The sequence below is a fragment of the Sorex araneus genome, chromosome 6, assembly GCF_027595985.1.
Source record: "Sorex araneus isolate mSorAra2 chromosome 6, mSorAra2.pri, whole genome shotgun sequence".
Taxonomy (NCBI): domain Eukaryota; kingdom Metazoa; phylum Chordata; class Mammalia; order Eulipotyphla; family Soricidae; genus Sorex; species Sorex araneus.
In genome coordinates, this window is record NC_073307.1 from 82,548,792 (window position 1) to 82,565,417 (window position 16,626).

Consider the following 16,626-nt stretch of genomic DNA (forward strand, 5'->3'; position numbering starts at 1 on the left):
CCTTAATATCTCTACATTCTCAGCAATGGAGAGCCATCAAATGCTTCCTTGACAGTGGGACTGTCTTTTCTTTTTTGGGGGGAAACCCTAGCAACAATAGTGAGTTATGTGTTGAAACATGGACTGTAACCAAGATAAAGCATAAACGAAGTGAAACTTATCACTTACAAGGGTGGGGACTGGGGGGGTGGGAGGGGGCGGGAGGTATAATGGGGTGGTTGGTGATGGAATATGGGCACGGGTGAAGGGAAGGGTGTTTGAGTACTGTATAACTGACATAATCCTGAGAACTATGTAACCCTCCACATGGTGATTCAATAAAATTTAAATTAAAAAAAAAAAAAACTAAAGCACTCTGATGGGCGTGTGTACTCGTGCGCTCTCCGGGCAGGTGGTCAAGGACAGGCAAAGGGAGAACGAGGACCAAGCTGGTTGCTGATTAGTTACTGTTTATTCAATCTTCCATCTTTCTCATCTCCCACACTCCCAGCTCTGTCTTCTCTCTGGATCTACTGCTGCCTCTCTCGCTTCTCTCTCCTCCCCTTTTCCTCTCTCCCCTTGCCCTCTAGGCTACCCACAGCCAGGTAGCAAAATCAACATAAGAAAGCCCTTCCTGAGGGCAGCCAGGTTCAAAGGGCAATACTACCTAAGGACATTCCAAAGCCCTTCCTGACTCTTAAGGTGTTTTTCTCCTTTCCTTAGTCCAAACACTTATTAACATCTTAATACTAGTTATTTTTGTATGGACATAGCAAGAGATACATTGAGGCTTGCAAGGCAGCTCTCCTGGCAACATCTTGCCACAGACTCAGACCATAGCACTCAGGCCAGATTAATCATTCCTCACCCTAGCAGGGTCCAAATCTAGTTATCACTGTTTGGATCATGACAACATTTGTCCATGATCAAGCTCTTAACTTATAGTTAAGCATTAGGCACTTTGGCCAGGCCCATCTCCATGCCAGGGTAGCACACAACTCACCACTTGCCTTGGGTCTGTCTCGTCCCTCGTCGGGACCCTGATTTTGGGGGTGCTAGGAAGTAAGGGCAGCTGAGGCTTAGGTTGAGAGAACAGATGCCCAGGAGGAAAATATCATGTAAAATATCAAATGACTCCTAGGTTACATAGCATTTGCTAAGTCTTCCTGTGTCCATACAAAAAGGACATGGCTCTGAATAAACTAGGCAAAGGACTCAAGGAGAAGAGAAAAACAATATTTACAGGTCAACAGAACACTAAGAAAGAAGCTAAAAATAAACAAAGAGGAATGGGAGCACTGTAACGGGAGTAACTCAATAAATCTAAACTACCTAAGGCTATGTTATCCTACAAAACTAGAACTCATGAAAAACTAATTAGTTACTCTAAATTAATGAGAACACAAAAGTAATGTGTGATTTATTATAACTTGATTTTATATGCTGTTAACTGCAATATGTAAAACCATAGGACCCCCTGGTTTCAGGGAACTCCATTTATATGTTGTAAATTCCATGGTTATATCACCTTATAACATCCTTGATGTACTTGATACCATGTTTAACTCCAATGTCCTGCACTGTCTGTCTCATGCTAGGTAAGAAATCACATACCCCACAGTTGCTCTGTATGAATGTTCTTGAACCCCCTGACCAGGACTGATAGCTTTGGGTGACATGTCTAGCTTTGGTCCAGTGGTCAAACCCATGGGTATAAATAAACTTTCCTTGCTCTCACACCGCAAGACTGGGTCTTCATGTGTTTGATTCAGCAAACTTCAATTACAACACAAAAACCTCAGTGAGAGAAAGCAGGACTTTCTTATGAAGATATCAGTCAAGATTCTCCAGATGGTGCTTCTGCTGTGACTTTCATAACACCCTCTTTCGGGTAGCGTGGAGTCTAGTTTGGTACCTTGTCTTTGCAAGGTAAGATGGGGAAAACTAACCACTATAACTTAAGAGATTTTTTTTTCATTTTCTGCACCCACTGTGGGATAGAGGAGAGAGAGCTACGGGTGAGTCTTTTGTTTGACTTCCTGCCCTGTGGTCCTACTTGGCTAATATTACTAGGTGCTATCGAGGCAGGAGCCATGCCTCACTAGAAAAGGAACACTGCATTGGTTCCTCAGGAATGACTATGTTGCAAAATAGCCTGGCAAGGGCAAGAGATGGAGTCATGCACTCAGAGGAACAAGTTAAAACTAGATTTGCTTAGCACTGGTGCTGGCCCAGCTGAGTTACCTCCAAAGGCTGAGCCCCTGATTACCTTGACACATGGTTCATCCCAAGCTGGGGAATGGTCTGTGCTGGGACTTTGTGACTGGGGATGGGAAGTGGGCAAAATTACACATGATCAACTGATTGAGTACATAAAGATGTCAGGGTGATATGTTACATAGATATGGTAAAAGTGGGACTGGGAATCAGGCATTCCTGGCAGTGGTAATGATTATAAAGTGAGAACAGGATATTCCTGGGTATCTGTATTGCAAAAACCACAATGCCGAGAGAGAGAGAGAGAGAGAGAGAGAGAGAGAGAGAGAGAGAGAAAGAGAGAGAGAGAGAGAGGTGCCTGCCATAGAGCATAACGGCAGGCTAGGAGGTCAGGGGAGGTGGTGTTGAAAAGGAAACGAACAGAAAACACTGGTGCTGGGAAATGTATACTAGTAGAGAGATGGGTGTTGGAACACTATATGAGTGGAACCTAATCATGAACAGCTTTGTAACTGTTCATGATTAAACAAAAAAATATATTTTTAAAGGAATTATCTCTTTGTTGTTCCATCTCCCAATACCCACTAGAATGCTAACTTTGGATGATTCAAAACATTTTACATGTCCAGCCAATTTATTTCTATACAATTATATGATACTTTCTCCACTTTTTACCTTTCATAACTCTTACAGAAAAAATATACATATCTAGAAGGTTTTTGAAGTATTTTTTGAATAGCACGCAGAGATATAATCACTGTTAGAAACTCCTAACTCTGAAACTGTGGGTGGTGAATTGAGTTTCCAGCTCTGTGCAGACACTCTGGTTCCATCAGCTCCACAAAAGAATCCATGAGGCTGCATATGAGACCCCCTCCAGAAGGGAAGAGCTATGGGTGCACGTCTCAGGTAGAAATGCAGGCTTCACAGAATGGGTTAGAGTCTCACTCACCTTTACAGATTTAATTTTATGGGTTTTCTCTCAAACTACCCCTATATAGGAACTTCCTACAGAGATAAGAGTCTCTTGCCATGGAAGAGTTCAGAATTTTTGAGGGTTCACTTTCATGTCCCTATTACAATCATTTCTTCCTCTTGGAATTTCCTAAAAGGTGTGTGTGTGGTGGGGCCGTGGGGGGTGATGTTCATCCCTCTCTGGTCCTGTGTTGGCACCAGTTCATCTTAACAGATCTCAGTTACCACATCCACAAAGTGGGTCTAGCTATCAGGCTTCTGGCTACTTTAGGACTAATGATAGAGAAACCTCTTTAAATTCTACCTTGATTTTATTACTTGTTGAAAATTCATTGCCATCCCCCAAACCCAACACGCCTGCCTACCTCACCTGAGAAGAGGGTAGAACTAATTTTTATCTCCCACTGCGTAGGGCTTTTGCCTTGCACATGGCTGACTTGGGTTCGATTCCTCCGTCCCTCTTGGAGAACCCAGCAAGGTATCCCGCCCATATGGCAGAGCCTGGCAAGCTCCCTGTGATGTATTTAATATGCCAAAAGCAGTAACAAGTCTCACAATGGAGACGTTACTGGTGCCCGCTTCGTCAAACCGATGAGCAACAGGACGACAGTGCTACGACAGTGCTACAGTGCTTTAAAGGAGATGTCTTCATTCCAGCCTGAATACAGCTCCGCAGGAGCTCAGGTGGAGACCCGTTCCCAAACCATGTAGATCACGTGGGGCATCATGTGCACTTGGACGTCTACCAAGTGGGGCTTGTGTAAACCCCTCCCACGGAGCTGTGTAAACTCCTTTGCTCGGGGATTACACGTTAACGGATGTTCTCGGGCTCTCTTGCCATCCGCGCTTGGTGCTCTCGAGTCACCTGGGACGGCCATTGCCTGAGCAGACGAAGGAGGAACAGAGGCCAAGCTGGTTGATGAACACTTGCTGTTTGCTCCAACTCTCGTCGCTCTCCCAAACTCTCTCCGCAGCTTTCACAACTCTCTGCAACTCTCCTCCAGCTCTCTCCAACCCCCTGCCTAAGTCGCTCCACAATGCCTTCTTCTTCGATTGCTGCAGCCAGTCTCTGTTGCACCCTCCCCCACACGGCAGCAGCTCTCTCCTTTCGGTCTCCCGCAGCCCTCTGTCTCTTCTCTCCCCACGCCTCCCCACGGAAAGCGCAATCAGCATGTTTTTCAAGCCTTCCTGACCACCTGCAGCCCACGAGGGCAAAAGAGCACGTAAGGCGTGTTTCTCCTCTCCTTAGACCTATCACTTAATTAACATCTTAATTCAACTTCCTAATGTTTGCCATTCTGTATGGACACAGTAATAGACACAATTAGGCTTGTAGAAAGACTCTCCTGGGGACATCTTGCCACAGACTCAGACTATAGTGCTCAGGCCAGATTAATCATTCCTAACCCCAGCAGGGTCTGAATCTAGCTATTACTTTTTGGATCATGACGGAATTTGTCCATGACTAAGCTCTTAACTTATAGTTAAGCATTATGGCACTTTGGCCAGGCCCATTTCAATGCCAGGGTAGCTCCCTGCTTGCCCTGGGTCCATCCAGTCCCTCATCAGACCCCTGCTTTTGGATATCTAGGAAGTAAGGGCAACTGAGGCTTAAGTCTAGAGAGCAGAGGTACAGGAGATAATATTATCTAGAGCCAATTAACTCCCAAGTTACAGGCTTGTTTTTTTAACTGTCTTCCTATGTCCGTGCAGGGCTGATGAGAGATGAGCATTCACACTGTGCAGGAGTTTCCTGGCAGACTTCACAGTTCCAATACTCTCGGCAATTCCCTGGGTTACCAAGGGGACTCAATCAAGAAGGTGATAGCACCCTTCTCTTGACGATATTACATCTCACGCTCCCAACTTTGCCCACTGACATAACTTATGGATTCCAGGAGAACTTTTGGGAAACCACAGTTCCCCAATCTAAAACAATTGACATGGTGTTCAGGGTCTCTCCAGTTTGGGGGGCATCTGGTATCAGGGGTCAAAGTGAAGCTCCAGCATTCAAAGCAGGCACTCCAACTCTATGAGATATCTCCCGGACTATTCCACCATAGATTGTTTTATTAAAGGAGGAAATTAATTTTGCAGAGAATGTGGAGTTACCCAGAGAGAAAGGAAAGTAAGATGAAAAGCAAATAAGTATAGAAAATTTGTACCTTCAATAAAAATACATTCATCAAAAGATTAAGCTAATCTAGTATTAAAAAGACAATGATAAAAAATAAAAATACATTCATAAAAAATTTAAATTAAATATGAATGTTGGAAAAAAGAAAGAAAGATAGACAAAGGCAATGCCTGAATGACATACTATGAAAGAAAGATCAAGGGGGCTGGAGCAATAGCACAGCGGGTAAGGCGTCTGCCTTGCACTCGGTCGACCCGGGTTCGATTCCCAGCATCCCATATGGTCCCCTGAGCACCGCCAGGGGTAATTCCTGAGTGCAGAGCCAGGAGTAATCCCTGTGCATCGTCGCCGGGTGTGACCCAAAAAGCAAAAAAAAAAAAAAAGAAAGATCAAGTACCCAACTTTGGGACCCACATAACTCCAGAGTAAACTATTGGAGTTTACTCCAACCCACTTTGGAAAGCTGGTTTTATAGGTTTTCTGTTTTTTCCAAAATGCCTCAGCATTACCTGAGGGTTACTGCTAGAAAATAGTAAATCAAAGACAATATTAGTTCTGGAGATCCTCTGTATTCAGAATCTTATAAGGCCTTTGTTCTTGCTGAATTATCTCCTAGTGGGATCGGCCATTAGATGGACATTAGATGGATTTGGGCTCAGTCTCTTGGCCTTTTAAGCTGGTCTTAAGTTTGGAATGATAGTTTCAGAGTCTCCAGGGTAGGGCAGGACAAAGAAAATCATTTTCAGATCACATCTTGGTTTTATGGTAATTCTAAAATTCTTTACCAAGAGGACCCTTGATCCTACTTCAAAACAAAGCAAAACCCATAATTTTCCATAGGCTTTGTGAAAGCTGCTTGGCTTTAAGTTTCAGAAGAACCCTTGCCCTTCACGCCTCAGGGAAAGGTGATTTCACATACATATTAAGCTGAAACAACAATAAATGCTAAAACTTGTTTATTAAAGGAAACCAAGACTGCAGTTTCATGTCAGATGTAAAACTGCATTATGCTACATGAACAGAGAATCACATATTTGAGTTGGGAAGTTTTTGCCTGAATATGTACAGAACTTTCAAATTCACAATGAGAAGACAACTGTTCTGTGGGAAACAATTTAAACTACATTTTAGTCTAAAAATGGCAAAACAAACAATCACATAAGTCCAAAAACATCCTACTCCCCAGATGACATTAAAATAAAAATCCAGGTTCTTATTTCATAGTAAGGTCTGCGATGAGAGCAAGAATTTTCATTTCTAATAAAATTTCAGGTAATGCAACACAGTTGGCCTGGGGAACACACTTGAAGTATCTTTGTTTTTGAGGATGATGGATTTCAAGATGCAAAGACCCCGGGAAACTGAATGGGAATTTTTAGACTCTGAATGTGACAGAATTTTCAAGGAATGACATTATGTAGTAAAAAATCATTACAACCCATCCCCTAAAAATGTTATTTGAGACAGATAAGTTTGATCAATCTTTATTTTAGAGGCAGAGATGGAAAGAGGATTCAGAACTAAAAAGTTGTCCATCTTTTTGAGTCACCTTCTATGAATTATATTCAGTGACAGTTTCATAGCTTACAGCCAGCCAAGTACTTGGATAAATCCTTGCCTTTGCAGTGTTTGACCCAGGCATACCTAAGGATAGAGAAATAAGCAGAGATTAGAGACAAGGAAGACATCTTTGAGGAACTCAAGGCCTATAGGTTAGTGTAGTACATGTGAGAGAGATTCAGAAAAGGAGGACTTGCTAAGCCATCTAAGAAGGATATGGACTGAATACCAGTGCTTCCAGGGCAGAAAGCACCAAAATATAATTTTACCTTACTTACTTTATATCAGGAGTACAGTCTCGAGTCCATAAAAAAGTGCAAGGAAAATTATATGGTATTTGTGTTGCTTATTAAAGCACCCCAGACACAATCTGGGCCTATTTTTGGCAAAGTGACTGGCCCTCTGCAGTCAGTCCCTTACCAGGCATTCATCTTGTTAGGATCTTTCACTATTCTTTTGATACAAGTGATGTCATCATCAATGTTGTCATCCAAGAGTTCTAAAATTGAAAGTAGAAGGGTCAAGCATGAGAAATTCAATTGTTTTTTCTGTTCTCCCAGTCTTGTTTTGGGAGGAAAGAAGTCTCCATAGCTTTACTCCTGAGTACAAGGGCTCCCAGAGTGATACTTAGCCTGGTGATGACAGGTATGGCTTGGAGGAGCTCAGGGACTACCAGGCAAGGCCGGTGATGTTGAGGAGTACAAGCAGTGCTAGGGACTGAGTTTCAGGCCTGGTGTATGCAAGGTATACTCCCCAATATCTCCCCAAAAGTGAAACATAATTTGAGGAAGATTTCCACTAGGAACTTGAGCCTGATAAACCTGATATTGATAAACCCTCTAGAGCTCTTTCCTGGGTTTTACACCCATGTTGCCTGTTTCTTATTGTTTGTTTGTTTTTCTATTTTCAGGGAATGTTTTTGAGCACTATTTTTGAGAAGGCCTCTAGGATCAGATGGATGAGAGAGTGCCTTCATTCTCGGGAAACTGCCTACTTACTGTGACCAAGAGCTCTAGGAGTGGGTATGTGGAAAGGTATTGCAGTTGTGTGTTCCAGGAAAAGAATACAATTTCCTAAGTAACAGGTCCTGTGAAAATGAGGTTGACTAAGTCCCCTTAGACAGTATAATTCTGTCTTCATTTTTAGGAGGATCTCTGTAGAATCCTGTTTTGGGATAGGTTAGTTTAGTGAGTTTTTTTTCCTACACTCAGTTTTCTAGGCACGCCCTGAAAGGCAGGTGTTAGGGACAACCTATTTTAACTTACCCTCTTTACCCAGCCTTCAGAAGGGAAAAAGTACTTACTGCTGCATGCTATGTTGCAGGCATTTTTTGACTGACGTTTGTTGTCCTTGCACCACCATTTGTTGTTCACCTGGAATATCCCATAGTCAATGGTGCCATCAGAATTTTTGTCATTGAGGGCCTTGGTATTTAAATCACTTTCGTGCTTAGCCATGCAGACCCCTGTGTTAAGGAACAAGTTATTGAGAGAAAAAAGAAAGTTCTCCATGATGAGAGATAACTTGTGCTGTACAAGTGCCTCAAATAATTTTTTACCCACTGTAACTGTGGAGGTTCATTTCCTTGGCTCCTGAAGGTCCAAGCAAATGATAGACATAGTGATAGGTCAAGAAAAAAACTTCGCTGGTAATCAGCCAGCAGGTTGATTACCTATGAAAGAGTCATATTCTCAAAACAGTCATCTTGTGATCAGAGGAAGACTTTTTAATAAGGGAAAATAGTGAAGATAGTGTAGATTACAGACCAGTGGGAACCAAAATAACAATAAAATCTCCTTGTGGTCTGGTTTCCTGAGGCATATTTCATATTATCTCAAAACTAACCAAAATAAAGGTTAGGCTCCTGGGGGGAAGGGTAAACTGAGGATAAACTGTCTTTATCTTTAGGCTTCAGAGAAAGCATTTGTCCTTGTGTAATGTTGATATTTGGCCTAGTTTCAACATTAGAATGATATAGACTTAGAGATTCTCAGTATTGGTTATGATTCACAATAAATTTTGTATTCCAGAGTACTTACTTACCCTGGTAATTATAGTGCAATTATAATAGCTATGTATTAACTAATTTTTCAAGTTACTGGCAGAGAGTCTCTTGCCCGCATGCCTGGCTGTCTTCCCCAGGGCCCCTCGGAGGAGATGGGCTCCAGCTTCCCTCCCCACCCCAAGCAGAGCTCCTGGCGGCCGAAGACCACTGGAACCTAGCTACAGCCATGCTGGAGGCCCCTCTCCACACATTCGCACAGGCCTCATGCATGAAGGTACTGGCAGAGGAACCCAGGTGTGTGTAATCCCATCAATGGCCAACATCCAGAGAGAGACTTAAAAGCAAGCTCTCAGAAGTGATATCTTTAGCCTACTTCTCCCTCTGGGAGAAACTGGCAATCTTCTGAGAGTTTCCTGCCCACATGGGACAGCCTTGCAAGCTTCCCATGGTGTATTCATATGCAAAATCCAGTAACAAGCTCGATCTCATTCCCCTGACCTTGAAGAGCCCCCAGTGCAACATCGTTAGGAGGGCCGAGTCGAGATGGACTTCTCAGAGAAAGGACGAAATGAGATGTTACTGAGCCCGCCCGAGAAATCAGTGATTAACGGGATTTTGTGATTCGTGACGTATTAACTAATGCGTTTTGATCAATAATTAATAATCAATCATAATCATTCCTCAGTCTATCTACCCAAACATATCTGTAGCACTATAACACTGTTGTCCCATTGTTCATCGATTTGCTCGAGCGGGCACCAGCAACGTCTCCATTGTGAGACTTGTAGTTATTTTTTTTGGCATATTGAATATGCCATGGGTAGCTTGCCAGGCTCTGCCGTGCAGGTGGATACTCTCAGCTTGCCAGGCTTTCTGAAAGGGATGGAAGAATCTAACCCCACTTTCAAGGAAAACACCCTACATGATGTGCTATCGCTCCAGTCCACCCAAACATATATCTCAGAAAATTACCATTCATGACATGTGTATTCGTTGCTCTAATGTGTATATATATATATATACACATACATATACAATTTTATATATATATATATCTATGGAAGAGAACAGGTGGAGAGACAGTGGAGGGGAATATTAAAAAGTGCTATAAAACAATCTTGATAGTGACAAGAAAGAAAAGTCCTAGCATGAAAAAAATAAGGATGTTTGAGGGAAATTGAATAAGCTCATGTTTTCTTCCAGTGAAATGTCAAACTGTCTTCCTTTGCTTTTATAACTATCCCCATTAAATCAATTATAATACTAGTAGAATAAAATTTAGATTTGCTTATCAAATGTGAATTATGTTTGGCAGGCAAAGTTCATGGAAGAGTGAGAGACAACACTAATTATTGTCCAGATATATGGACTGAAAGGGATATGGGTGGTGACAAAGACTATGCCAGCCAATATGGAATCTAAACTAGTCTCTGTTATGTCCAAGAAGATTCCAAACCAATGAATGGGAAGTTACTTGGGAGACAAGCAAATCTTTTAAAGATATAAATGACAGGGCAAAGAGACTCAAGACATGAAAGGCATGCAGGGGTGAAGGGAGAGATCTCTGACAATTGAGAAAAATGAAAGAGATAATACTTGGTTGAGAAATAGACTCTTTGGAGATATATAGAAAGCACAGATGTGGGACTCATACTTACAGTTTGCCAAGCTGTAACCATGGAAGTTATCCATTCCATGGGCCTTCAGCTTTTTGGCTAGCTCACATTCAGAGAAGATTTTGGCATCATAACTTGCAAAGAAGTAGCTGAAGAGAAAGAGAATCAGCATGGACCTCATTTTGGCAGCTTGTGGAATGCAAGACTAGTACATTCAGAATTCTGTTGTCTTTTATACCATTTGGAAACAAAGCGTCTTTGAGTGAGCAATAGAGCTGTCATCTCTACCAGGAAGAATTCAGCTGCCTAATGGTAATTCCCCAAACAGTTGAAGTTCAAGGAAGAGGATTTGACCAAGAGTGCTATTATGAGCAAAGTCTTAAACGGGTGTGGACATTGAGTTTGTGCAAATGTCTAGAGTGGGGAAATGTTGTGATGAGAAGTGAGTTGGTAACAGAAAGAAGTATGATTTCTAAGAGTGCCCAAACATTTTGGACATTTTGTAGAGATATCCCCAAACGGGTTTGTTCCCTGTGCTTTGCTAAACTTTGACTATTTCTGTGTTTTGGGGGGTATATTCCAACTCAGTGTAGATGGAACCCATGATTATATAAGTGGGACTGACGGGATTTGGATTTGCTGGCAGTTTTAATAAGTAAAATAAGGTTTAAACAGAAGACTACTAGAACCTACTTCATAAGTTTGCTATGTCTAAAGGAAGTGATCTGATCTAAATCCCCATCTATACTGTGTTTTCTCTACTATCTGGGATGTCATTTCATCAAATAACTTGATGTTTGTATCCTATAGATAAAACAGAGCCAACAGGATTTATTATTTTATTTTTTGATTTTGAGCATGGCTGCAGAATCCAGGTATGTGAGACCCGTGGCTGAAAACTCCAAGCCTGCTTGGGTCGGGACTGGGCCTTCTCCACCCAGATTCCCAGCTTTCCAGTAGCTTGGCAGTTACACCCACAAACTGCACCCCCCCCCCCGGTACCATGTAATCTCATCAATGGTCAAGATTCAGGGACTATAAAACAAAGCTCCTGGAAGAAAGCGTTGCAGAATCTCGCACGGCAGAGCCTGGCAAGCTACCTGTGGAGTATTAGATATGCTAAAAACAGTAACAATAATGAGCCTCATATCCTTGACTCTGAAAGCAACAAGGACAAATGGAGATGTTACTGGTGCCCATTTGAGCAAATAGATGAACAATGGGACGACTGATACAGTGATTTGTTGATTTATTATAGGAAAATTGTTTCATGTGACTATGGAGAAATCCATACTCGGAAGAACCAATGCTGTAAATTCCATCCAATCTAAGTGATTTAAGTCTAAAAACAGGAAAAGAACTCATATGCCAACTGGAATATATATATATATACATATAGTTTTATATACACATATGTATGCATATATGCACACATAGTATATATGTATATAGAGAGCTACTTATTTTTATTAAGACTTTTCTTCTAAGTGGGCCTTCAGTGGACTGAATGTGGCCTATCTTTATTGGGGAAAACAATATTTTTTACTTAGTCTGATAACTCAAATATTCAATTCATCTACAAACATTTTAAAAGAGCTGCTCGAAATAATATTTAATTAGATATCTGAGTAAATGTGGTCTAGTAAAGTTGGCCAATAATTCGACCATCATACTTTTATTGAGATAGTATAATGAGTGATACTTTGAGGCAACCCCTTTCCATCCTGAAATTTGTCTTCACAACTTTTCTTTTTTCCCATACTTATTAGCCATGTAGTGAGTTTCAACACTATTGATGAAACTTATTTCCATTTTTGTACATTTTGGGAGACAAAGTCCCAAGTACAAAGTTCCATATAAAACTTATCCCCACCCCTTTTTGTTTGTTTTAGGGGACCAAGCTGGTAATACTCAGCTGGCCAGAGGTTAGTTTTATATGCCCAGTGGACCACTGAATTCAAGGCTCCCAAATGTAAAGCATGCATTCTAGTCTTTAGACAATCTTTTCTGCTTTTTAGAATATTTCTTATATTGGGGTCAAAGAAATATTACAGGGAGTAAGACATCTGCTATGAATGTGATATCTGGAACCTCATATGGCACCCCACATACCACCAGTAGTGATCTCTGAGCACAGGACCAAAAGTAAGCCATAGACACTGATGGGTGTGATCGAATCACAACAAATTTTTTTTTCTCTAATTGATTCAGAGACAGCTTCTTTATATCCCCTCTTTCAGTTTGTCTCAGGTAGAGAAACAAGTCTTTGTACCACATAATCATTGTTATTAAGAGCCAACTGTGGCCCAGAAGAGGCATGAAGAGCATTTCCTATATTTCATTTAATACATGAATTTATTTTGGGAAGCCTCATCTGGTAGTGCTCAGGCCTTACTCCCAGCTTTGCACTCAAGGATCATTTCTGGAGGGCTTGAGAAACCACTGGGGTACTGGGGATCAATTCCGGGTAGACCGTTTGCAATGCAAGCACTTTACCTGCTACATTATGTCTCCAGGACACTATGGTTGCCTATTTTTTAAAGTTATTTAATCCTCATATTAATCCAATGTGGAGGAACTGGTGTACATTTTTTGTGTGCTGAATTTATGGATAAGGAACAAAGAGATTAGTCAACTTTCTGCATGCCATGCAGTGAATTAATGGAGTTGGCATTTGAACCAAGGAAGACTCAGTTTAGATATTCTCTTTTAATGACTATCCAAAATGCTTTCCATACACCAATATTTAAGCCTTTAATGGTTCCTATTATTGTTCTGTGTCAAATACATATTACCTATCTGACAAGAGTTTTTATATCTCTTGCCCATGTCTAGTCTAGTCAGCATTTTTTTCTTCCTTTCCTTTTTGTTTTTGGGCACACCTGGCAGTGCTCAGGACTTACTTCTGATATTATACTCAGAGGTCACTCTTGGTGGGGCTTGGGGACCATATGGGGTATTGGAAATGAAACCTAGGTCAGCCTTGTACAAGGCACATGCCTTTCCTCCCAGGTCCCCAAATTTTGTTAATCATTTGGTTTGAGTGAAATGAACAAAAATTCAAAATTTCTATGAATGTACTTATTTTTTGACTTTTTGGGAAAAAATAGTTATATAAGTCAGATTAAATTTTAGGGAGATAAAATCTGCCACAAATATCTGCGAGTTGGCACTAACATCTTATCAGCCCAGGAGGCTGCCATCAAGTTGCACTTGAAGTTCACTTGGTCTGTAGAGAGTGAAACTTGATTTGCAACGTCAGGATTTTGGGGGAAGCCATGGTATGGGGATGGATGAGGAATTGCTCTTTTCAGGTTCCCCAGGCTTGTCATGTACTTGCACAGAAAAGGATTTCAGGAGAGATGAATAGTGCAGTAAAATAGTTTTGTTTCGAAAATATGAAGTGGCAGAAAGAGAGAATAAGGTAGAGGGAAGGTGTATGGGAGTGAGAAAGAGAAAGAGAGAGAGAGAGAGAGAGAGAGAGAGAGTGTGTGTGTGAGAAAGAGAGAGAGAGAGAGAGAGAGAGAGCTTTTGGTGGGCTTACCATGGTTATTTGTTCCTGGTGAAATTTCTGTTTTCTGAGGTTATTCACACTCAATATGTATTTGGGGTCACCAGGGCCATTCCTGATATTATGCACGGGTCATCTGTTCTTCTATGTGTGCTGTATCCCAGTCACTTGCATTTCACTCTTACCATTATTACTAAACTGAGTGGGGCCACCCCTTGTTGTGTGCTGAGTGAAATTATACAACCTTGGAGGGAACAGGTGAAAGAGAGACTGTTTGCTGACAGCGGTCGCCAAGACCGGGAACGCAGTGTCTTCACGCGTTGCCCCACTGGATTCCCTTCCTGACTGAGAAGAACTGATGGGAATCAGTGGTTCACACTCCTGGGAAGGAAGGAAATTCGGTAGTTTGTTTTGTTCCTTGGGGTTGTTTTTATTCTATGCCTGTGTGAGGGTCAGATTATGTTGCCAGATTTCAGAAAATGGTACATTGTTTTTCCCTGGGTGGAAATCGTGGAGTTTTCAAACACCCAGATTAGCTCATCTGCCTTATGCAATGCTCTGCTTGTGATTCTTGGATCATCTATAGAAACACCTGACTTTAAACCTGCTGGCTTTAATTTCTTCCAGGAAGCTCAAAGACAAGAATTACTGGGCATATAAATTATTCTACAACAGGGACAAAGTTCAAATATTAGGCCCAAGACCTGATGGGTAGCGCTTTCTGTACCTGGTTTATACAGGAGAACACTTTCTAAGGTCTACATGCAGGCTCTTGAATGTCCTCAGAAAATATTTGTATGGAACTGGAATGACAGTACAGCTGGTAAGACACTTGGCGTTGCTCTGCACCAACCTGGGTTCAATTCCCCAGCACCCAGTATGATCCCTTGAGCCCACCAGCAATGATCCCTGAGCACAGCGTCAGAAATAAGCCCTGAACACAGCCAGGTGTGCCTGCCCCCCAGCCTCTACAAAAAAAGAAAGGAAGGAAGGGAGGGAGGGAGGAAGGAAGGAAGGAAGGAAGGAAGGAAGGAAGGAAGGAAGGAAGGAAGGAAGGAAGGAAGGAAGGAAGGAAGGAAGGAAGGAAGGAAGGAAGGAAGAAAAAAGAAAAAGAAAATATTGTCTTGCTTATTCTGCAAGAGCCTTTCCTGGGAAAGAGCAACGAAGCAGAGAGCCCAAGGGGAGCTCTCCCTGGGTGTAGATGGTGGAATTTTCTCTGCCATGGAATCTGCTTTGCCATGCAGTATGCAGCCCTGTGTTTTGAAGAGGGATGGGCTTTCTGGGTTGTCAAATCCAATCAGCTTCTTTGTGACCATATTTGATCTGGTGTGTAACTCTTCCTCGTGGCATGCACACAGAGATTTCAGGGATACTTACCAGAACTTATTATGGGTTATTGCTTATTTGGACAGGTGAATGGGTGCTTGGGCTTGTGAAAGAATCCAAAGAGATAATTATGGGGAAGGGCAATTTGTGGGTGTGACTGCCAACCTACTGGAAAACTGGGGATCTGGGTGGAGGATGGAGGAAAGCCCAATCCTGATCCTAGCAGGCTTGGAGATGTCAGCCACGGGTCCCACATACCTGGGTTCCTCTGTTGGTTCCTTCATGCATGAGGCTCGTCATGTGGAGAGTGGCCTTGGGCATGGCTGTGGCTGGGTTCTGGAGGTTTTTGGCTGCCAGGGCTTTGCTTGGGGTGGAGAGGAAAACTTAACCCACCCCCCTCTGAGGGGGTCCTGGTGAAGACAGCCTGGTGCGTGGGCAGGAAATTCTGTAGTGAGGAAAAATAACAATACAAAAATCTTTTGAGGCCCTGTAATTGGAATGAGTCCACTTTAAATCCTTTAATGAGGATCCATTGGAGGACAAGTTTTGGTGACTCTAGGTAACCTTGGGCCAATCTCATGCCTCCCCATGGCTGTGACGACCCATTCAAGCATCTGCCCTATCAACTTTCGGTGGTAGTTGCTGTGCCTACCATGGTGACCACAGGTGACAGGGAATCAGGGTTCGATTCCAGAGAGGGAGCCTGAGAAATGGCTACCTGCATCATGCAAAAGAGTTTTTCCTACGTTGCTGTAAGTTGGCATGTGGGTCTTATGTCATGAGAATAGAAACTGTTGAGACATCCTGGAGGGACATTCTGGAGGGACAAGCTCAGGGGCCCGTGTACCCATGGTGGTTGCCTGAGAAAGTGATGGCTTTTGTCTCCCGTGCCGGCTTCCTGTATCATTGTTTTGTGTTTAAACAAGGAATCTGTTAAACGGTGACATTTTAATCACCATGTCACACTTGATCCTTAAAATGGAAGTTTATTCATCATCTTCTCCTGTTTTTCAACCCTACCAAGCTTTCCCAAGGAGATTTTGGCAAGCAGTTCTGGCAGCAGTTGTCAGTTCATTGTTCTCTATGATAATATCCTTTTAGGAGATAAACAATCATCCTAAGTCTGGTTTATTTTGTGTTTGCCGAGAATGACTGATTTTGAAACATGCAGATAGATAGGATAGGGTGAACTTTCTTTTAATGAGTACATGAAAAGTAATAAAACCAAAATGGGATTTGAAGAAGTTGCTCTGTTACTAGATTAGCAAGATGTATTATGGCCAGACCCACTGTGTGACAC

At 42.2% G+C, this 16,626-nt stretch overlaps 1 protein-coding gene across 1 annotated transcript; it reads right to left on the minus strand.

Annotated features, from left to right (window-relative positions):
- Positions 1-6,360: 6,360 nt before the first annotated feature.
- Positions 6,361-10,679, minus strand: LOC101544326 (lysozyme C, milk isozyme-like). The gene is made up of 4 exons (XM_004603967.2): positions 10,532-10,679; positions 8,172-8,333; positions 7,289-7,367; positions 6,361-6,952 (listed from the first exon to the last, which is right to left on the minus strand). The coding sequence occupies exons 1-4, from the start codon at positions 10,668-10,670 to the stop codon at positions 6,886-6,888; spliced, it is 447 nt and encodes a 148-aa protein (XP_004604024.2). The 5' UTR covers positions 10,671-10,679; the 3' UTR covers positions 6,361-6,885.
- Positions 10,680-16,626: the final 5,947 nt, after the last annotated feature.